The 24,346-nt window shown below is 41.3% G+C and overlaps 2 protein-coding genes across 3 annotated transcripts; one reads left to right on the forward strand and one right to left on the reverse strand.

Annotated features, from left to right (window-relative positions):
• Positions 1-330: 330 nt before the first annotated feature.
• LOC120675583 (probable protein phosphatase 2C 67) lies at positions 331-5,878 on the reverse strand. 2 transcript variants are annotated; one of them, XM_039956785.1, is made up of 11 exons: positions 5,724-5,877; positions 4,861-5,228; positions 4,665-4,773; positions 4,102-4,138; positions 3,554-3,598; positions 3,319-3,371; positions 2,719-2,880; positions 1,965-2,048; positions 1,283-1,372; positions 1,124-1,171; positions 331-740 (listed from the first exon to the last, which is right to left on the reverse strand). In XM_039956785.1, the coding sequence occupies exons 2-11, from the start codon at positions 5,205-5,207 to the stop codon at positions 678-680; spliced, it is 1,038 nt and encodes a 345-aa protein (XP_039812719.1). In that variant the 5' UTR covers positions 5,208-5,228; positions 5,724-5,877; the 3' UTR covers positions 331-677. The 2 variants fall into 2 exon arrangements, with proteins under 2 accessions (XP_039812719.1, XP_039812724.1); XM_039956790.1 differs by lacking the exon at positions 1,283-1,372 and having other exon boundaries at positions 5,724-5,878.
• Positions 5,879-10,514: 4,636 nt separating this feature from the next.
• LOC120695272 (polyadenylate-binding protein-interacting protein 8-like) lies at positions 10,515-16,169 on the forward strand. The gene is made up of 10 exons (XM_039978561.1): positions 10,515-10,667; positions 12,277-12,363; positions 12,468-12,512; positions 14,568-14,640; positions 14,761-14,873; positions 14,989-15,048; positions 15,156-15,203; positions 15,337-15,405; positions 15,898-15,959; positions 16,091-16,169. The coding sequence occupies exons 1-10, from the start codon at positions 10,515-10,517 to the stop codon at positions 16,167-16,169; spliced, it is 789 nt and encodes a 262-aa protein (XP_039834495.1).
• Positions 16,170-24,346: the final 8,177 nt, after the last annotated feature.

The raw sequence follows: 24,346 nt of genomic DNA on the forward strand, positions 1-24,346 counted from the left end.
ACCTGTAGGCCACGATGGAGTCCAGGCTGGACAAAACAGCTTGGCCAATTTGGTTTTGGACCTAAATGAACCATTACACAAGTTCAAGGACCTGCTTAGCTGGTTTTCTAAATACATGGACCTGAACGAGACCTCAGGACAAGTTCAAGGACCTACAGTGGATTTTACTTAATGAAAAATATATCATGACCACAAGGTTTTCTCTTCACTGTATAAAAGTTCGCTTATAACTTAATTTATGGCATCAGCATGCCCATTTCTCGTTGCGCTATAAACGATCGCTTAGCAGGGAAAATAAAAAATAAAAACAAAAGTTGATATCTTCTATCATTTTATCAGGACAGTATGCAAAGGAGCTTTACTACAGAGAAAAATAGCAACATAACCACACACACAGAAAGAAGAGCAGGGTCTGAAATTCCGGTATTTGCATGGAATCCGCTACAATTTCTAGAAACCAGGAATTCTCAACCCCAGACCCATATTACTGCGGAGATCAAGTTGATATAGTGTTTTAATAGGTCATATAAAAACAAATAAAACAAGAGTTCCTTGTTCAACTAGCTTCAGTTCGAACATTGCCATCGTCAGCTAATAGTTTTGAGTCAACAGGAAGAGGACTAGGTAGATCTCTAGTGTTTGAAGACGATCAAAACAGCAGTGCAGTTGTCCTTGCATCACCTCTCACGAACAGCTTCCTTCACGAGGCGGCGCACTGCATGTGAGGCTGAAGATGTCTCCTGCAGTTTTTGTTATTCGAATTAAATGCGGGGAAACAGAACAAAAAGCTATGGATATTATTTTTTTTGCGACTAACGAAAAGCTATGGATTAAAAACAGAAAAATAACTATATTGAATAAAAGAGGGCCTAAAGCATAGTGTTCAAGATCGGTAAAACCAGAATGTAAAACACAGGTTATGTAAACTGGATAAACATCTAGTTTCAAGTGAATTAATAATCAGGTTCTCTAAATATGGCTACAGATTTACTATCAGTGTCTTTCTGATTATAGTCTATCTGGTTTTTAACATAGTAGTAGAGAACTATTAGCTGGCAAATACTGGGGAAATGAAACAACTAAATCTAGACTTTGGATTCGCCTATATTGAAAAAGAAAGAACCTTCAACTGATTCTGAACAAATTCAACAGCATCACTTGGTCCAAATACCTGGGTACACAGGTATAATGCAAATGTCAGAATTGCGATAAACATTTGGCTGAAGCAGTTCAGAAACAACAATTGGTACCGAACAAATTAAATGGAGGGAAATGAACATACTCCCCATAAGCCATCGCAACCTAGAATGATGAAATGATCTTTCTTTGTAAGTTCAAAGGAGTGGACGTCTGGTGTTGCAATCAACCCCACCTATATTATTTTCAAGTGTAAACTGAAATGCACATTGATGGAAAAAAATATGAATGGCAGCATTTTCCTCTGTCCAGTATGGGCCTTTTACAAGTGCGAAAAATCATTCAGTACAAAAAGGAAAACATTTTCTTCAAAAAAAGGAAAAGTTTTCTTTTTTGCTAAGTCAAGATATGGACCTCTTGTACTAATATATGAGTTGTGCATGTCCCAACTACAGGAAAGATATTAAATTGTGACAATACAACAGATTTTCATCAATGTCAAAGATTTGTTGTGTTTCCACACTACTGTGCTGATGAAGTAACTTATTTATTCACATTTTTTGCAAAGGCACAGTAAAGCTCATGGGTCACTTCACTGATTGATCTAGGTCAACATACTAAGACACAGAGCTGCAATAATTTTCTTTTATTAGCAGAAAAAAATTTATGATCAGGTCTATACTTGGCACTAAAAAATACATTGTTTTCAGCATAAACTATACCTCCATTAATTATTAATGCTGAAAAGTAACCAAACAACATTTCTTTCCAAATACAGATTAAACAGCAGACTCAAGTCGTAGCCAAATAAGCTTGTATCAGCAAACCTTCTTAAACTGGCGATCACCCAAAGCTCTTGATACTTCAATACGACCTTGTAATCTTCCATTTGAACCAACAGAACCTCCGGCCTTTGTTAGAGCGCGAGGTTAACAGTACCATAAGTCAACATCAGTATACAAATTGAAATCTAAGTCCCAGAGCTAAAAAGTTCAACAAATCTCAGATATTACATACCAATATTGTAACCATAATAGAGGGAACAAAATGAGGACACAGAAAAATAATGAAGGGGCAACTCTTTACGAAGCATGTACTACACAAGTCCTAGCACTAAAACTGACAGATAGAATATGCATAGGATGGACCTATAAATGTTAATCTCACTAGTCATTTAACAATCTTTTGAAAATCAATAAAGATTATAAACACAATAAGAAGACTAAGGGCTCCAGACTCATTTCATAAAACTTACAATAGCCAAATTAGATATATATGATATGATAACATAAAATGGATACAGCATAATTACATTGGCAACCTTAGACCTAGTAGGGAGTTGGCTGCAACAGACGACAGTATGTAAAACAGAAGCTGTATATGGAAGTTCCTTATGAAACAGAAGTTAAGTTGGCAAGAAGTGTTAAAAAAAGAATCCTTATGAAACAGAAGTTAAGTTGGCAACAGTGGTTCAAACAGAAGCTGCGCAGGAAAGGCCCAAAGCCAATCCTAGGTTACAGTAAAGATAGGTCTTTCTGTCCAGCTACAGGTAGTCACGTTAAAACACATAACACATATTACCTTCTGGATTCGGGAACGCTCCTGTGGAAAGATGGCTTTGTGTTCTCTTGTTAAAACAATAGCCTTTAGCTGGCTTTTGGTGTCATCAACCCCACCTTCACCATCAGTTGAAGTGGAATGAGCCAATACTGCTTTAGCATCTCCAGCATTCGCAACTACAACCTGGATTTGTTTAGGACAACAGCGAACTTATTATACACCATGGGTTTCACACTTTCACTTTAATTTTCCACTTCCAATTTAAATAACCTAGTATTCAATTACTGATTGGATTTCACAAGCGATCTAGTTTCTTACACATGAGAAATCAACACGTGGATTATGATGTCGGCAAATAATTTTATAATAGATAACATTTGAGATGGCAAACTTTAACATGGGTGCTAAAAATAACAGCATGCCCTCCTGAAAAAAATTCTAGCTTCACTGAATAAGAGAATGGAAATTAAACACACATCTTTACTTAAGATTAAAAATTATGCCATAAGACATGTCCCAAATATTCTTCAAGAAAGACAAAAAAAAAATCCCCTGGCCCAATGCACTGAAATGTGGAACAGTTATGAGTACAATTTTTTTTCCTAGTGATCGTATACTAACCATCTGTCCCAAGATCCAAACACATACAGCAGTTGCACCATCTTGCCAATTCCCTACAGATACAACAACAGAATGAGTTAATGAAATATAGACAGCAATAATTTTGGCCAATGCCAAACACTTCATCAAACATACAAGCCTTGCCAGGTATACCATCATGACCACACTACACCCGAGTTCTCATGGAACAGCAAAGCTATATACTAAATAGTAAGTGGAGACTACTCTTTCTTGCCTTTAGTACTTTCTTGTAGTAAGGATTCATCAGTTCGACGGAAACCTGCAGATAGAAATAAACATTAGGAAAAGTTACAACCAACAAATACAGAACATTGGATTCCCACAATATGAAGAATAACGGAAGAGAAACAAGCATCAAAGATGCACAGGAGAGGCATTGGTTACAGATTCAAAATGCTTACATAGAGAGAATATTTCAAGTTAGATTGTGTCCCTCTTGAAACCTTAACACAGCATACAAGACGGAAATGTCCATTGCAGTTTTTCAGAAATGATGCATTATATACTAGAAGGCTAGCTAGTGAAATAACTTCTCGATTCTATTGCAAGCTCAACACTACAGAAGCATAAAAGTTTAAATCTGAAGTATGGCAGAATAAAAAGAGAATGAATTAAACATAAAGCTGGACCTGTCAGACTGCATATGTAAACTTGCAAAGTAAGATGGTGAAAACAGTAGGGGGATCTTATCTCATACTAGTCTGAGCCTATTAGTGTCTAAAAAAGCAAGAGGCAAGTAATTAAATTTGAGGCACTGAACACCTTCAATTATGGCCTTCTTTGCAGCTTTAACATCCATCTGCAAAACAATTGAGAAGTATTTAGGTAACTACTGACAACATAATTTTCCAATTCTTTTAAGAACAGGTGAATCTAGAAATGAACTGGGAAAATCATAATTGTGAACGTTATGGGAAAACCAACAATTATATGATGGAAAGTTCGCACATCAAAGCAAAAGGCAAAGGAAAAAAGGTGTAAACAGAACAAGTTACTAGAAAAAAAGAAAAAAAACTAAAATGCACCACTGGTCCCTAAACTTGTCGATCTGTATCAGCTAGGTCCCCAAACTCTCAAAATGCACATTTGGGTCCCAAATCTAAATATGCATTTTGAGAGTTTGGTTACCTAATTCATACAGCGGGACAAGTTTAGGAACCCATGGTGCATTTTACTCAAAAAAAAATGTGTGAACATAAAGGAACTTGTTCATAAGCAATGAAAACTTAGCAAAAAGATCAGCCATAAGAGAAACTAAATACAGAAGAGGAACATCATAACAACTAACTGAAACACTGAAAAGAAGAAGAAAAATGTAAACAGACCAACTCACGTGGTAATCCTGCAGCGATGACATTCTGATGCAAATGCTTCTGTGCAAAATCTGCTGCCAAACGACCACCATGCCCATCATAAATCGCAAAATGTGCGCACCTGCAGCACACAGCACACAGCACGCAGCACACCTCAAACTACATGCATCACACAGTGTGTACTTAACATGAACAGAAAGACAATCACCTCAAACTTCCTGGAGATTCTGCACCAGCACTGGGGAGCAGCACCCAGGCGTCCTCCATAGTGTGCCTGCAACCCTTGTCTTCCGCGGCATCTACCTCGACTGCAGTTAGTACCATGTTTTGCTCACCTGAAACCTTAGAGTTCGCAGCGGCTTTCCCATCCGAAACACATTTTTCCGATGGCACCTCGCTTTCCTTTTGGCAGGTTCTCGTTGCTTCAGAACCCGTTTCTTGTGAAACACTAGCTTCTACACTGCCCCTCATTTCAGAAGCAGTGTCGGCGCCTTTCAGGCGCTTGGATGCACAATCATCGTCGGCGGAGCTGCCTTCACGCTTTTGATGATCCATGGTGATTAAAGAGCCTAAAATCTAAAGAGGGAGGATTTAGTGAGGTTCCAAAACTCTAAAATTTCCGAACTCATTTTTTTGGAAAATAAATTAACTGCAACAAGCAGCAGACAGGGGCGGATCGGTATGGGCATGGTACAAAATGTACACCAAATAATCATTTTGCAAAAAATCAATGTTAGCGGGTGCAATACTTACATATATATGTCCATGTAAATTGGGTCAGATCCGAATACATATAGCTTACGTTAGGGTTCGTGGTTCTCTTTTTTCTCGAACACGCAGGAGAGTTGCGTATCTTTGTATTAAGAGAGTGAGAGTTTGGTCCAATTACATAATACAGAGCCGCACCTTGGACGGGAGTACGGGCTAAAGAAGTTTCAACAATAAACTATTACAAGCCGAAGTAGTAGGGCTTGACCACCTCAACACTAAGCTAAATCTGAGTTAGCGCACAGCGGAAGAAAGGGAGGGGAGGGGAGGGGAGGGGAGGGGAAGGGAAGCGAAGGGGCGTACCTGGTGGAACTCCTCGCCAGAGAAGGGTCCGACGAAGAACTGGCGAAGGGCGCCGCCGCTCGCCCAGCCGTCGCCGCCGGGAAGGAAATATGTCCCGGTGCCGTCGTCCCCCAATCAATCCGCAAGATCAAACTGGGCTGGGCTCCATCATTTTCGTAGCTGCGTTTCCGCAAGGCCCAGTCCGGTACTCCGGTCCAACCAGTCTCACAGCAAGAGAAACAGATTTCTATATTTTGTAATTTATCAAAATTTATATGCCGGTCCTAAAAAATTATAAAAATAGCAAAATCTAGTGAGCGTTTTTATTAAAAAAATCGCCATCTAAAAGAGTGAGAAGGTGGGTTCCCTACCATTGTCGTCCTCCCATCCCATGTCGCAAACTTCTGCATTTGACTTTTGGCATCGTCAGCTATTTTTTACATTGGGGCAAGATAGTTTTAGAATTTTAACGTTTATATGAACTTGTATGAAGATAAGTCAATATGAAAATTGCAGCTTTACATGATATCTATAACTTTGTAGTTTATACCTTATTCGTTCGAAGCGATTTGATTACAGTAACAAATGATTTAATTCCATATCTAGAACATTCTAGATACATTCTATCAGTTGTTCCAGTACCCCAAGTGACTTACTACTACAAAAATAGTCTTTTGCCACAAAAAATATTGCAACACCATATAAATTGTTGCAATAAGTAGGAGATATTACCACAATTTAAAATTTCTTGGCAATATATCTATTATATTGCCACAAATTTTTTTGCATTGCCATATGTTCAACTTCTGTTGCAATAGGATTAGCGTCTATTGCAATATTAGCTTATGTTGTTGCATTGATGTGTTTGTTTTGCCACGGTAAACTAAGGTGGTAATATTTCAAAAAAAAAAAACGGTTGCAACAAAAAAGTTATTATTGCCACGAGTGAAGTAGGGGTGCAACATATGAATGTTATTGCCACGTGATGAAATATTTTTTGTTATACTAGAAATTTGGGCTTTTGCAATGCTAAATAATTGTGGCAATAGGGGCCAAATCATTGCGATTTTTCCTCAATTGCCACGACATGGTCATTGGGAGCCGTGGAAAGTACTTGCGTGGTCTAAACTTTAGGCCATAATTTTTTGGTTTAATTTGTTGCAATAAATTCGGTATTTTCCACGTAATGAAACATTTTTTTTGGCAATAGCATTCATAAATTGGTTTAAATATTTGCCAGATGGGTGTGTCATCAAAATAAATAAATATACTAGTTGAGTTAATTAGAGATAGCATAGAGTGATATATATTTGGTAAAGAAGGGTTGGAGCTATCATCGAAAGACAGATACATATAGATATACATTAAAGATTAAGTACTAGAGATAAAGATATGTAGAAAAGGGATAGATATCAAAAAAGAGATTTTGCAAACAAGGGTAGAAATAGCTTGGACGTAGATATTACCATGCAACTTCTGCTCCTAATTGGTTTGTCCATCATATCTCAAACCATATCATATAGCTGTTTATCAGTATGCATCCAGCATCCATTGTACATTTTGTATATGCTGACATAAAAGCTTATTAGCAAATTTGTTCCGTGGTCTTTACTAATAGCAATACATGAAAACTGAGTATCTTCTAGAGACTGACATGCACAAATATACATTCACCCCTATGAAAAAACACACTTTAAAAATCTTGAGCATCTAGTACCCTAGGAAAACGTACTTTATAAATGGCTCAGAGGGTACTAATGCGCCTTCTATATCAGGGGCCCTTCTTGATCCTCGAGCCCAAGCCAAGCATTTGACCAAGCTCGGGCTGCCTCTTCTCCATGACGTTTTAGAGAGAAGGTGCTGCCATTTTTCTCAAGTTTGTTGGGATTTCACCCATCCCAAGTGCGCTAAAGGTTAGTAACTTCACGCTCTCTTTTTTTATAATCTTTATGCTTTGTTTCTTGCTTCATAGTGAGAGAAATGTGTGATTTTTAGAAAGATTGAGAATGAGCACAATTTTTTTTGATTTGAGATGTATAGAACCGAGGACTTGAATTTAAGAGAAGGTTTATTGGATAGTTCGAATGTGGCTAATTTCTAGTGATTTTTTAATTATTTTCAAGTGACATGGTTAGTTTGGTAGTTGGTATGCTTTGTACGTAGACAAATTTATGATTTTTGGAATGAGAGATTATGGAACGATTTTGGTTTTATACATGTATACGATAGATAAATTTCGATTTGAATGTATATAAATATTATTAGAAGTAATTATAATATTTCGCATGTGTGTGTGTAAATATATTGCTAGATACAAATACAAATGCTAGATACGAATACGAATATGCAAACAGCTACGAATATGAATTAGTTAAAACTAAAAAGGGAGAAAGAAAAGAAACATAAGTAAACAAAACAATAAAAGAAAGAAATTAGTACTGGGTGGTAGCACCAACCGGTACTATCTGCTGCACTGACGCCCCTACGTGGCAAGTAGTTTAGTAAACTGGCCAAAATATTTTGGTACCAGGTGGAACCTTCACCTGGTATCAAAGAGTGCCTTAGGCACCGGTTCTTGTACCCGGTGCCTTAGGCGTTGTGGACGAGAAGGGCAAGTGCCCGGTGGGGGACATCAGAGTTAGAAGCATTGCAAAACTGCCGAATGCTGACGAGAGATGGAAATCCCCGAAGGAGGGGTGGATCAAGATCAATGTGGATGGTGCCTACATGGAAAGCTCGAGAGAAGCTAGTATTAGTGTGGTGATCCGTGACAGTTCGGGCTCGGTCCTGTTAACCGCTTGGAAATTTATCTCTGATGCAGGTTCGGCGGAGGAGGTGGAGGCGCTTGCATGCAAAGAAGGACTGACGTTGGCGGCTGAGTGGACGGCGTCCCCTTCGATCCTTGAGAGTGACTGCGCCAACATCATCAAGTATCTGCACCACCCGGAACATCAACGCTCAGCATCTGCGTTTACGATCCAGGAGGCGCTGGAAGAAGCGAGGAAACTACAAGTGTAGTGTTTCTCCATACTGGGAGAGAGTTTAATTTGGTCGCTCATACGCTTGCGCAGCTCGCCAGACGTTTATCTCATAGTGCGGTCTGGTGCCAGTGGCGAAGTCAGCCTTGAAAATGACCTAGGGTGGACTTCTACGATAAAATTTTTGCATGGCCAAAGCGAGACGCCGAGGCTTGCTGTAGGGCTGCAGGCGCTCGCGCCGGCGGCGCACAAAATCCGCTGTCGCCACCGACGGGCGCCGACATGGGGCAGCAAGACGGACAGCTGCGGAGTGGCGTCACGCAACGGTAGCGACGCGCCAACATGAACGCCTGAGTGGGACTGCGGGGGGTAGATGGTGAACTGCCGAAATTGGCAGCGGCATCTGGTGGCAAGAAGATGCAGTGCTGGGCTGGGGCGCTAGGTTGAACCACTCCGCAGCCCACTCGACCTCGCGTTCGGGGGGCGCCGCCGCACCGTCATGAGCTCATGCCAGAGTTGAGAACGGGGGATATTGTCAGCACCCACAAACTAGAGGAAGCATCTACTATACTATGGGCCGCCGCACCAGGAAGCATAGTATCTGTGGTCGCTGCAATAGGAAACATAGTATCTGTCTTGGCGCGAATGAATTTGCTACATGTGTCTGCCCGCACGTATCAGGCACATCCCATATAAACACAAGAGAGTCGCTAGTTAAATATTGAGTGCGTGCGAGGAGGAAGGGTATCGAACAACTTGTATGGACTCTTACTCCTTTCTTAAGTAATCTGTTCTGCGGAAGCCAATTCCCTATTATCTTATGTTCTTCCTATGTTTTTCAGATCCATCCTTCTTCTCCTTCCCCGCTACCTACTCTAGATCTCACCTAAATTGACCTAGGGCGGCCGCCCTGGCTCGCCCTAGTGGTGGCTCCACCACTGTCTGGTGCAATCGTTTTCCTTTTTGTGTGGAGCAGCTTGTTGCTCGAGATGTAAACTCTCATGCTAGTTAATATAGCTCTCTCCCTTTTGCAAAAAAAAAAACTCACTTCGAAAGAGATATATAATACTCCATCTGTTTTTAAACGTAATACATGGTATATATATACGACAAGATAATCATCTCATTTGAACTAATTAGCTTATTCTAAATGATATATATTAGAAAACAAGCAGTACATAAAAGCTCTACATATATGCACACTTGACTGCAGAGTACCGTATTTCAATCATTATTGTAACGGGCTCAAAATTTGGTATGCTCATCATCTTATCTTACCATACTAACGGAGGAGCGTCTTGTTCTTAGGCAGGCAATTAAACCATGCCAGGACAATACCCCTACCTATGTCACCGACCAGTGGGCCCCGGTCGAACGGATGCCCCGGTTCTGGAAGACCGTTACCAGTCACTTCTGGCTCTCCCACCGATCTGCCAACCGCCGCCTCCACTGACATCCGGTCCCACCTGTGGCCCTACCCCACTGTCAGTGAGAGAGTCTAAACATTGGCCGGCGCACTACTGGCCGCAGGCCTCTTTGGCAGTGATCAATCGAAGGCTACTACTGAACACACTCCGGCCGTTTTATTGCCTGCCTGCCTGCTTTCCATCTCCATTTCCTGCCGGCCGAAAGATCGCCGTCGCGCGGTCGATTCGCGAGCGCGCGCGGCAGCCGACGCCCACCACCGACGTACGGATCCATGGCGCAGGTGAGCATCGTGACGGCGGCGCGGAGCGAGGCTGCGGCGGCGGAGCAGGCGGGGGCCGGCGCCGCCGCCGCCGCTGTGGTCGTGCGGCTCAACCCTGGCGCCAGGGAGTTCGTCCCGTGGTGGCGCATGGGGAGCGCCGCCGTGATCGTGAAGAAGGCCCTCTCGGTCGACGCGCCCGAGTTCGTGATGGCGGCGAACAACAACGGGCCAGCGGCGGCCGACGCCGGCGGCAGTAGTGATGCGACGACCCCGCCGCCTGGAAACGTCCGAGCGGGGAGGGTAAGCACGCGCGCGCCGCCAGATGACAATAAATGCACACAGCTCACGCGTGTTTGTCTGCGTGCATACCTTTCTTCCACGGTCTCGCATAACAGCAGCTTGTCTTGTCGCCATTTCTTCTCTCCTTGCCTTTGCTTCTGGATTTCCTCTGAGAAAGGATGATATTTAGCAGTTTTCAGATGGTGTTTCACACGCTTTCCTTTTTCTGGCTCGATCAATCGCTCCTCCGATCGATCCTTCCGCTTTTGCATCAGATCGATCCCGTTCTTGGCGTGGACACGCAGCGGAACAAGGACGATGCTGCTCTCTTCTTGTATTAATTCTAGCGCTTCGCTTCTTAATTTTTCTATTGAGGAAAACTGATTTTATTTTAGGGTTTCGCGCTTGAAAGATGATCCTTGCCTGGATGTAACCCTCTGATATATTTTCCTTGATTTGATCTCTAGCTGTGGATGATCACCTGGAGTTATTTTTTTTGTGCTGGGTTCGTCCACTCCTTTTGTTTTAAATAATTATGAGATAGAATTGTTCATCATTCCAAAATTCATTAGAATGGACAAGAGGGAACCTAATCTGTCCAACACATGACTGAGCTAAGATTTAGTATTTCAGTCCAGCAGGCTCCAGCATCCTGCTGATCCTAGCTAATTAATCCCATGTTTTCAAGAGCGAACGCATTTCAAAGAATGGGTGCATGCTTGCTCTTCTGTCTCATGGCCTCCCTGACAAATAATGGAAGATGCCCATCAGAGCCAGTCCCAGCCACATTTCATGGATTATCCCCGTGGGCTTCCCACCTATCTTCTCTTGATTTGACTATTTAAATGAATTATTACTTATTAGGCATCAATACTTACCTTCTGTTCATTGCAAAAAAAGAAACAAACATTTTCTGAACTGCTACTTGGATTGTTTTGTGAGTTCTCTCCAATTCTCCATACGCCAGGTTCATATATACCGCCCACAGTCAGTGGCCGAGAGGATGTACGGTAAAACTAATAAGAGGGCCGGCCGGGCGGGCCATTATATATTTTTTTGGCAAAAACTATTTTTCACAAAGTTTTTTTGGGGCTACATTAGTATTACTAGCTAATTCTATATTGCATATGTGTGTATAACATGTTACAATCATCTTTGCACATCGCAAACACACATCTTGCATGTCCATACTAGAATAAAATAAATTCCTAATAACTAAATGCATGTTTTTGCAAATAGAAATTAGAAATACTGCCGCAAAAGGATAACATGCTAATCATAACAGAGGCCCATACATGTCTATCCCCATATATACCACATTCATTTTTGGCTAAATGTTTTCATTTGCTTGACATGTGTAGGGAGGCTATGAATGAATCTCCAGAAACATTTGCATTATTCTTGATCTGAGGGCATTAGTAGCTTCCCTGTGTCTCATGGTTTCAGTTTCCTTTTTCATTTTCCAGCAGTCCCAATGAGATCTGAATTCTTTTTTTGGATTTCAGCATTGCGCGCGTAGAATGATTTTAATATATATACCAATCTGGCAATCTAGCAAGATATGTACATCTTTCGATCCTGGCGTGTGCTTCTTTATCTGATGTGGATCATTAAATATATTTTTTTACAGAGGGGTGCTTACAGGCCTCGAAAGTTGTTGTCTCGGTCGCAAGAAGCTGTAAGAAGAACAGTCTTTGTCAAATACATTGACCACACTGTAAGTCTAGTAGCAAGTTTTATGAGTTCTTCGGTACGTAGCTATATATGTTGCTTTAAGATCAATGTAATATCTTTGCTGTTCTAATCATAATTTTGTTTCAGATTACTGAGCAGATCCTGGCTGCACTATTCGGGTCATATGGGACTGTATGTCTTTTCCATCCATATGCTGTTGTCACTGATTTGCTACATTTAATTTAGTGATTATATTGTATGCATTTGTGCTTTTGCCATGTTATAGATGCATATATAATTTTTCCCCAACATGATGCACTTACCTTGTGGAATAAATTGAGTAGTCAATGAATTAACTAATAGTTTATCGGTTTGTTTGTCATTCCTGAAACTAAGAGTAAGAAAGGACATATAAGTATAGCAGTCAGGGCGGTCTCCAAGAATTTGAGGTCCTGGTGCGAACTGCAAGTTGGGCCCCTAAGCTAATATAAGGTGTACGTTCACTCATCCACACCATTTTAATCTGCGCTATTGTTGACAATCCATTGCCCATTGTGCATCAAGTAAGATTTCAACAAGCTGAGTATAGAAAAGTAATTTGAATTAAGCATACAAGATTTCTAGGGTTACTAGCTTATCAAGATAATAAGGGCATGTTTGGAGGAGCTAAAATTGAGTGCTAAACTTTAGCACATATTAGAACTCACGCATATGCTAAAGTTTTTGAATCTTGGCTAAAGTTTAGTCCACCTAGCAACACTCCCCTTTGGATGAGCTAGTGCTAAAGTTTAGCACATATTAGCTCTTGAATCCAAACAGACCTTAAAACAAAAGAAGACCAAACCTTGAAGTTTAAATGATGAGCAGCTGAGAATCTTAGAACTGGTCTACCGGGCATTGGGCACGCAGAAGAATAAAGGATGGGCAGGTGGGGGGGGGGGGGGGCATAGTTTTTGGGGGCCGGGTGCGGTTGCCCACCTCGCACACCCTCATTGACGGGCCTGATAGCAGTGCATGGAAGATCACGGTGCATTTTTTCTACATAACGAACAGTTAGAGATCGTATCTAGGTCTATGGGAATCAACAAAGAATCTTCTCTAATAATCAAATTTCCTTTTGAATCAACAAGCATTGTTCTGGCAAATATATTGCAATAACACCATGTTATGATGAAGGTGTTAGATTGGCCTATTAATATTGCAACAGATAATTAGCTTTGTTTACTTAGGGTGAAGTTACTTTGCAAAGCATTCTATGTTCTGGTACGTTTGTAAATTAAAGAGAACTTGATTTTGTACTGTGCATGGATGATGCTAAAATATGGGGTTGCACCCAACAGAGAGTAATTAGCTCGTGATTGATATAGATGAATTTTCCCATATTTGTGTGTGCTACCCTATACCATCTTTTAGTAAATGCAATATTATGCTAGCTGTAGCTGCATTATGTAGGCATATATATTTTGATGTGATTGTATTCAAACTTCTAGGACAAAAGTGGATAATGCAGAAAAGAGCATAGCTGTTATAGACAGGTTAACGTTAATAAGAACCATATGTTTGCCGGGACATGTAACGGACAAGGATTAAATGACACACACACACAAAACATTAATCTTCTTTGTATTGTTTCACTACGTGTTATGCATGGCTTATTGCTGTGTCGAAGATGGGGTGGGGGGGGGGGGTGTTGGCGTGCATGAGTGCCTCATATTTTATATTTTTTTATATACAGCAGCAAACCAGTTCTAGATATTTCATATAAAATGGGTTTAGGATGCACTGGCTAGTCCACAATTTGCATCTAGCTTCGTAGTACTGATATAATATATAGCAGGTGGTAAAATGAAAAACTAAAACAAATTAAACGTGTAGAACCTCTTAATGAAAAATGTGCTCACGATCGTGAAAAATTAAACGTGTAGAAGCTAAATGAAAATATATTCACAACATGTTCAATCGTATATATATAAGCGTGTTTAGAGACCTTGAAGGGTTTTCTGATGCACAAACTCATTACTGGTTACTGGTCGTCAAGAAAAATTCTGTAAGGTTCATGTTTTATGATGCTTATTAGTGTCAATGCAAATAAGCGAGCGCCCTTACAATAGTTTAAAAGAGTAGTTCATTCCTGAAGTATCCCCTAAAATGGTATGGTTAGCAAAGTGCCATGGTCGATCTGCATCTGTGGAGACCCCTCGAATGGTTTTCTGATGCAGTGTTTGCATTATACATGTATCGCAACAGGTGGTGGATTGTCGCATCTGTGGAGACCCCTCGAATGGTCTCAGGTTTGGGTTTGTAGAGTTCCAACGTGAGGGTAAGTTACCTATTTCTAAATCAAATAGTCTTTGATTTCACAAAACAATCAATCTTTAATTTACTCACCATTGCGAACTAAATTTTATGAAAAGAAAAACCCTATCTCAAAACTTTTCAGAGGAAGCATACTCTGCATTATTACTTAATGGTATCATTATCGGGATGTACCCTCTGAGTGTTTCACCTTCAAGGACTGCAATCTGTCCTATTAACCCAAGGTTCCTTCCTCAGGTTAGAATAAGAACAAATAATAAATCCTTTGGCAAGCTTCGGTTTCCTCCTAATAAAGATGTAAAAATGCCTAATTTACTAATATATATTAGTTGTTTGCCTGTTGTGTATGTAGTCTGAAGCTGAGTGGGAGATATGCTCGAGGACTATCTATTGCACCAATATCAGCAAGATTGTATGTAAAAACTTAAATTTTCATTAGTTTCACATAAATTAGGATTCTTATGCCCACAAATTTCTCTTAGTTGTTATATTTATTTACTTCCATGTTAACTTTTACAGGTCCAAAGTAGTGATCTGAAAGCCTTTTGTGAGGCATACTTTGGCAAGGTCAAGACAAAATCATTTAGCAAATTGTTACTCCACTTGTTAATTTTGCAAAATAATGTCACGTGCCAATTCTGTGTTTATCGTCGATGATGTTATTAATTGTTTGCCATCTTTTGTTTTCATTGCATCACAGGTTTGCCGCCTCAAGCTTCTGGATAATGACAAGCGCTTGACAAACTTAGCTTTTATTGAGTTTGCTGAGGTACGTAATAGTCTGAAAAGTTCATCTATATGGCAGTAACTTTTTTGTGCACTGAGTTACTCCAATCAATTGATCACATACAGTACTGGGACAATCTAGCTAGGACTTATAATTTCAATTTGTAGTTCTTTACTCAGTTTATATTGTATGCTCTAGTGCTCAGACATCCTTGCACTAATAATCTAATATTCTCCGCTTTCCCTTCATTTCTTAAAAATTATTGTCGATACCAAATACAAGATCAATATTATACAAACAGATATCGTGTTCTTTTTTTACCGTTCAAAACTAATAATAATTTTATTGCAAGCTATCAAACACCATTCCATCCAAACTGCCAGATAGAAAATTCTGACATGCAAGCATGAGCCCTTTTATTTGCTTTCTTGAAACAAGAATATATATAAGTCACTGTCTGCGTGATACAAATTAAACCTGAGGATGGATAAGACTAACAATGGTGCATCTTGCACAATTACATGTGTCCATTAGGTTGATGCTGCTATTGCTGCTCTGGGGTGTGACGGCATTTTCGCAGGTGGCCACCGAATCAGGTTTACACACTATCCTTCTTGTTTTTGTTCTGTTCTCCTTAGTATTTCATCGTCATCAACAGTTACTTTATAATCTCATCAGTGCCAGACTGCTGACTTAGTTCTGTGGCCGGTTGCTTTTTGGTCTGCAGGATATGCCCATCCAAGACCCCGATAAGGAGCTACTGCTATGGGATCGCCTGTGCTGGCATGGGCGTTGGTGGAGACTAACCAAGCTGCGCCACCAGAACTGTTGCCAGTAAATAATGGTGGCTCCACCATGGTTTCTTGATCCGGCAATCTACTCATCATCAGTTGCATGTGGCTGACTCTTATATTAGATTTAGATGGGTGTCATAAACTCTCCAGATTATCAGGTGTGTGCTGTTCTTGTTTGTGACTGCATATATTGTATGTATGATTGAGCCTGTAATGCGCTTGAGCAGACTTGTGCCACAATTCGGGAAAAACCTGTTTTTGACATGTCCATGTGGTTCCCTGGACTAAAAAGAAAACCCATCTCATGTGACGGAGTGTATGTGTTTTCTCTCATTTATCTGGGGAGGTCAGATATTCTCTCGTTACAACTAAATGACTCAGAGTGTGATATTGGCACTCGAACATACTCCACGTACACATGTGCTGGCGCAGCTTGCGTACACTAGCTAAGTATCCCCCTAATTAAGACACATGCCTATAAATAAACCCAGTGTTTCCAGTGCTGAGAGCACACACTGACACAAATGGATGTAAAAGATGGATGCCCCTGTTATTCAATCTTACAACGTGACCACGGATGGGAGTGGATGTCAGCATTCTGGCTAGAGGCTTGTGACACCTCACTTGGAAAGGAGGAACACATTAAACCTAATAGTGAACTAATATAAGGTTAATAGGAGAATGAGAAGGGAAAAGAGGTGTAAGAATGACCCAAGTCAAATCTTGATCAAACTTGAACAAAGTTCATCCGATTTAAAAGTTTGAAAAAAAAATAAAAGGAACAGAAGTGGAAGAGTATCACACTATGCATAACTCAGGCACTCAACACATGCATACTTACCCTTATGAACACACGTGCGCAAACCCTAAGCAACTTAGAAGACTGAGCTAGCAAATCCTCAAAATTGACAAAGTCACCATAGGCACATCGCTGTCGGCGGGAATTTCATCTACCACTAAAAGCACAACGTCTTTAAATTCTAAAATATTCACTACCACGGGTCAAACCCAGGACCTGAGGTGCTACTGAGGCTCATGTAAGCACTAATTAAGTTACATGCCCTTTCACGAGTAAATATATTCTAGGATCTTTTATTAAATAAAAATCATAGAAGATTTTAGACATAAAAATCCCGGACTGACAATCACTACTACAAAAACGTTGATTTGTCCCGGTTGGGAAACCGCTGTTGTCCCGGTTTCCCAACCGGGAACGCCTGTCCGGGACAAAAGGGGGTGCCCTTTTGTCCCGGGTGTGGCAACCGGGACAAAAGAGGACCTTTTGTCCTGGTTGGTAACACCAACCGGGACAAAAGGTGCAGCCAGCGCCCACGTGGCTGGCGCACCCTTTTGTCCCGGTTGGTGTTACCAACCGGGACAAAAGGTCTCTTTTTTTTCATGTTTTTCTTTTCTCAATTCTTTTTCTATTTCAATTATACTTTTGCATTTCAATTAAACTTATGTATTGGAATTCAGTGTGTATGATCTCCACTAATATATACATATATATATAGTTACTTATATAATATTTGTCCTAGATAGTTTTCATATATAAATTAATTCACTTATATATATATATGTATACACATATCTATACATGTGAATTCCTTTACATATGAAAATGTCTAGGACCAATATTATATAAATATATATATACACATATATATTATTGGAGTGCTTATATATATAATACATACATACTCCATCATATTTGCATAGGTATATTCGTTCTTAATTACATAGTAGAATTCGCCTTTTGGAAATTTAATACATACATACATACTCATAAATAGAAATTTAATACATAGACACACATATATATTTACATAGTTATATTCGTTCTTAATTACATATATACGCGTATATTGTCATATTTACTGTGATTGTCAATATTAGATATTCCATCATAGTAGAATTCGCCTTTTGGATCGAGGACTTGCTCAACAATAAATCCGGAGAATTGTTCTTGAATCGCCATAATCTTTTCCTCCGGTATGAGTTTATCGCGCATCTCCCCGACCTATGGAAAAAGGGGATAATTAATTTCGACTAATTAAAATACGAGTTCAAATATTAACAAGTTTTTTTACTTACTTCCTCCTCCCAATCTGTCCAGCCCTTTGGAGGACCTACCAGACCATGGATGTTCTCGCATACATAGTATGCGCACAATACAGTGCCTGGTTTCTGCCTCATACACTTTAAGAGAGAAGAAATTATCAGGTATTTACATGAATATATAATAAAACTAATGAATCGTGCAACGAATCATCCAAGCGCGTACCGGAAAATCTGTCTTGATCTTCAATTCCTTGTCAAATTTGCCTGGATGATTTTTAGCGAATTCTTTCCAAACCCTGTGCATGATTAGAACAATTATAGTCAAGTAACAAAGTGATTCAAATTATCGGTCATGGACGGAGTAGTGGTAGAATTACTTTTTCATCATGTTAAGAAGATTTTCGTATTGTTCTGGAGGTCTCCTCAATGAGTCCATAACCACGAGTAGGCTCTTCTCGGGAATTATGACAATTAGGACAAAGTGTTCACTGCAAGATTATACGGAGGCAGTTCTTGGTAGTTAAGGTTTAAACAATTCGATTATAGAATAGAAAGAGTTAGACAGAAGGAATCACTCACGCAAAGTTGTAAGGAAACAATATCATTTGCTTGTTGTGATGAACGCTTATGTACTTGAACAAGTTTTGGAATATGTCATCGGGATTGTCCCGTAGAAGCCTCCAATTACAAGTAATTGGGTCGATGAAGCCGAGGTGAGAGTATCCCTTCCTTCTGCAAGTATGTATCTCCATTCTACATGATACCGAATAAATCAAGAGATCAGTATGTTGAGATCATGCAAAACAATACGTAAGGAGAGTAAAATACTTACAGAACCCATAAGCCGACCATAGAGATGTCGAGGGCCTCCTGATGGAATAGTTGGTAAATTTCTTTCCAGTTTATCCATATAATGGCCTCCCCCCGTAAGAAATCGTCATCTTCCCTGCATGAAGATGCAATCGGCCATCGCACGCATGTAGTGCTGGTGCAGCTTATACATTTGCGTTGGAAGCACAGACACTACTTCAGGGGGTACAAGAGTTTTGCCGATCTCAAACGTCCATTTGACGACCACATCGGCCTTTGGAATATCTTCTCCCCCTGCAATCTGAGCGGCCGTCAGGTTTGATTCTTTCAGAAATGCAACAAAGTCTTGTTCTTGCGTCGTCTGTCCCACTACGAGAGGCTCTATTGATTGTTTCTTTTGGGCTCCGAGCTGTGGAACGTCGGACAACGACGACTTTGATTGTCTCTTCTTTTTCTCAGTAGTTTTGATAATTGTGCATTCGTAGTCTGAAGGGGGGTCTCTCGGAATGAATTTTCTCTTATTTGCTTCGCACATTCCCTTAAAAAATTTCAAATCTATCGGATTTATGACTTTCTCGGGCTCCGGCTTCGGCTTCGGCTTGAAGTGCTCTTTAACTCTTTCTTGAGTTATCCGATCGCATTCTTCAAGGCTCATGTCCCAGGGTTTAATAGGAGCCTCCTTGGTTTTCTTCTTCTTTTCCTTCTTCTTTGGAGGCTCCCTAGCCGGTGCAGCTACCTTCTTTGCCGGCGGCCGTTTCTGCTTCTTTGCCGGCGGCGGAGGGGGTGACCATGGAGGCGACGGTGACGCTTGAGTGTTCATCGGCGCATGAGATGATGGTGATGGAGAATGTGCCGGTGAACCTTGCCGAGACAGTGCTGCCCTTGGGGAATTTTGCGGAGATGCCGGTCTTGGAGAGGCATGCTGAGATGCCGGTCTTGGTGTTTGATCATCCGACTTTAGGACAATGTAGCGCTTATCCCATAGGATGTAGCCATGAATGGCTTCTGCTAGTGTCCTCTCCCCATCGCCTCCAGGAATATCAAGCTCGAGCGTCTCCCAACCCTGGCACACCTGCTCCACGCCAACTCTTGTGTATCTAGGCGGAATTTGCTGCCCGTGGTACACGTCGCCTGGTTCGGTTGGCATGGCGGTACCGTACGCAACAGTGAACATTAAGTTCTTAACGGCAGTCTGCAGGTCACAAGGTGTCCGGTGGGTGATCTCATCCACTGGAAATCGCTGCGGGGCCGACGCTTCAACTGCGGCCTGGATCCCCGTGGGCTCGGCAGCGGCGACGTCTGTGGAAGCGCAGCTGCTTTTCCGCTGAGACAGGTGATCGGCTGCGACACTAGGCTCTGGAGGCAACGTTTGCGCTTGCTGTTGCTGTCTCATTGCTACGGCCACTTGGCGTTGAACCTCTTCCTCCAGTCTTTGATCGTGTGACATGAGCCGTTCCTCTAGCCTTCGCAGGTGCTCCCGCTCATCATTCTTTCTTCTTTGCCGGCTTCTATATGAATCAATGTAATTCCTGAACCCATACTTCTACGGAACCACGCCTTTGCCTCTTGTGCGGCCCGGATGCTCTGGATTCCCAAGGGCGTAAGTCAGCTCGTCCCTCTCTCTATCCGGCTGGAATGTTCCCTCGGCCGCTGCTTGTATGGCCTCCTGTAGTCTCTGGGCTGCTCGCTGGATGTTTGGCCCATAGATGCAGTCACCAGTCAATGGGTCCAAGCTTCCCCCGTGACCATAAAACCAGGTCCTTGACCTTTCAGGCCAGTTCATGGTCGCAGGTCGGATGCCTCTGTCAAACAGATCCTGCTCCATCTTCTCCCATTTGGGTACTGCAAGCTTGTAGCCTCCTTGGCCTAGAGTGTGATGGTACACTTTCTTCGAGGCGTTGTCTTTGGCCTTCTGCACCTTCTGAAGCCCAAGCTCTGAAGACTTGTATTCCACAAATGCATCCCAGTGACCCCTAAGCTTTTCGAGCTCGCCGGTAAATACGGGTGTGGTCCCGGTCTTGATATATTTCTTCGTCAAAATTTTCTTGAATGATCGCAGTTGTTCGGCCATCTTACTCAGGGTCCAGCGCTTGCATATCTCTTCGGATTCAGCTGGAACCGTGAAGTTTTTCTTAAGCTCCCGCCAGCACCATTCTTTTTCTCTTTCGGGTACCGCATCCCGTTCCTCGCTTGGATTGGAAGCTTTCCAGAGCCTAAAGCTGATCGGGATGTGGTCCCTGACAATACATCCGGATTGTCTTATGAATTTTTTGGCGGCAGCTTCTGGAGCGATCGGTTCGCCATCTGGACCAACTTCCGTTATAATGAACCGCCCTTCCAGTTTTTTTGTTGGGCCTCGCTTCGTCTTTTTCTGCTGCGACGATGATCCAGACGGCTATAAAAAAAACATTCATAGTATTCATATAGATTCAGATGAAAATATGATTGTCACTACAAATAAGTATAGTTTTGATATGTACATTAGCACTTTGTTCAGCAGCAGCGTCATCCTGAATAGATGGTGCCTCAATTCCATCACCGGACATATTCAAATATATGTCGGTATTGCTGCCATCATCAGCTTGTTCAGCGACATCTCCTTGACCTTCGCCAATCATATTCAACAGGAACTGTTCGTCTTCCGCGTCTGTGTGTCGCGGGTCCATCGTAACTAAAATATGAATACAAATAAAACCCTTAAAAATTATCTAAATAATCCACTCCAGAAATTTGCGGCTGGGGATAGGCGGAGGGCCGAGGGCCGAAGGCGAAGGGCTCAAAGCCGAGGGCCGGAGGCGCACTGGGGCGAACGCGGAGCCGGGGGGGACGTGGGCTCAGGGCGAGCTATGAGCAGAGACGGAGAGAATGATTCTTTTGCATTTGGGGCTTCCTTGCTAGGCTTTATTGAATTGGGTCCATAAGTTGTATATGATACTCTCTCCATGTCAAAATAACCAAGAAGGTTGCAAATAACTCAGGAACTTTGTCTAGTTAACCAAGAAGGTTGCAAATAACTATCAAAAAAAGAAGGTTGCAAATACAGATTCATGTACAATATTTGACGTGATCCATCAAAAGATGAGCATACTATTCATGCACATAGAAAAGCAGAGTAGTGTTTTACTTTTTCTGCTTTCAAAACTGTGCCTTTCATAAAAAAAATTCATGAGCGGGATATGTACAAATATGGACTAATAAGAATTAATAACTCATGATGGTTTACTTACAATTCACAGGTATATGATGCTACCTATTTCCGGTAGTTCTGTTTCTAACAATACCTAATGCCTTGCTAACATTTACTACATTCGACAATTGCCAGAATTCTGGTAAAAATTATCTACATAGTTATTGTTCCACAATGCTAGATCAGTGATCCATCTATTAGTAGTACCTTAATTTCTTCTGGTAGCATGTTACTGCTCAACCTTTAAATAAATTACTTCAAAGCTCAAGACGCTGAAAACAATAATTAGCTCCTGATCATAGTCATTCATCAATCGATTCTAACACTATCAGACCCTCCATGTCCAATGCGGTGCGCAATACCAATAATACGATGAAAGACGAATTTTTTTTACAACAGCTTGCTAGTATACCAATGCGCGCGCGGAGTGGAGGCCGGGGGCGGCGAAGACGAGGGCGGCGGACGTCAACGGCGGCGGCGCTCGCAGGGACGACGGCGCTCGGTGACGTGGGCTCGCGCGGCGGGGCTCTGGGCGGCGACGTCGACGGCGGCGGTGCTCGGGGAGCTCGCGGTGGGGGGAGCAGGGGGACGGACGGCGGGAGGGAGGAAGGGCGAAAGAGGGAGGAAGCTAGGAAATATATGGGGGGGGGGGACTTTTGTCCCGGGTGAATCCACCACCCGGGACAAAAGGACCTTTTGTCCCGGGTGGTGGCTTCACCCGGGACAAAAGTCACCCCCTTTTGTCCCGGGTGAAGCCACCACCCGGGACAAAAGGACATTTTGTCCCGGGTGGTGGATTCACCCGGGACAAAAGGGGTTTTTGGGCGGGCCGGGAAAATTCCCAGCCCGCGGCCCACCTTTAGTCCCGGGTAGATCTACCACCCGGGACAAAAGGGGCCCGTTTTCCCTCGTTCCCGCCTAATGTTATGTTTGTTTTTGTTTTTTTTTACTTCTCTTTTAAAATTGGCTTTCATTTGTTAATTCAGTTAATAAAATTATGATTCCAAAAATCATGGAACAAAATTTCTTATCTCTATATAAACTTGATACACGCAATAAAAATAATTAATTTTCATTCAAGTGATTGGGTCAATGAAATATCTAACTTTTTTGAAATCATATTTGTTATTTTGACCATGCAAAAATATATTAGGTGAAATTTTTTTTCAAACTGTTGCTTTTCGATAGAAAGTGGATTCTATCACGATATTAACGTTTAAAAAGTGAATTTTAGATAAAATTAAGCAATTTCATGATATTAATGAGTAGTGTGTGAGTTTGAGAGATAGTGTGTGTTAGTGAGATTGTGTGTGTTAGTGAGAGAGTATAGTGTGTTAATGTGAATGTAATTTCATGAAATAAATAAAATTAGTTGAGTAATCCATTATTGAATGAAAATTATAATTGAGTCTAGTAATTAAGTGAAAAATATATAAAATAATATAAATAACACATAAAGTATAATTGTACAGTACATATATAATAAAAGTATTCGAATTGCGATTATGTTTTTATACAATAATATGAAATGATTCAAGTACATGAAGGATTAGTGGTAACAGACTTTCTCTTCACAAATGTCCCTTGATTATGATCACGGCGCAAGTATGGAGCATCATCATTGGCTAGCAGGATGCATGGATCAGCATTTACTTCGAAAGGTGGAATGGCAACAAAATTATTATATTCTTCTGAAAAGTCTGTCTTGTCCTCCACTCCAACGATGTTTCTCTTTCCTGATAGAACTATGTGTCGCTTAGGCTCATCCTTTTGCTTGTTGATCCCCTTCTTTGGCTTGCTGGACATGTCCTTAATGTAGAAAACCTGAGCGACATCCTGGGCTAGGACAAATGGCTCGTCTCTATACCCAAGATTGTTGAGATCAACTATTGTCATCCCATACTCATCTTTTGTTACCCCTCCTCCAGATAGCTTAACCCATTGGCAACGAAATAGAGGCACCTTGAAATTGGGACCGTAATCCAGCTCCCATATCTCTTCAATGTAGCCGTAATATGTGTCTTTTTTTCCATTATTGTCCGTGGCATCCATACGAACACCGCTGTTTTGGTTGGTACTCTTTTTATCTTGGGCTATCGTATAAAATGTGTTTCCATTTATCTCGTACCCT

The sequence above is a fragment of the Panicum virgatum genome, chromosome 2K (genome assembly GCF_016808335.1).
Source record: "Panicum virgatum strain AP13 chromosome 2K, P.virgatum_v5, whole genome shotgun sequence".
In the NCBI taxonomy this organism is placed as follows: Eukaryota; Viridiplantae; Streptophyta; class Magnoliopsida; order Poales; family Poaceae; genus Panicum; species Panicum virgatum.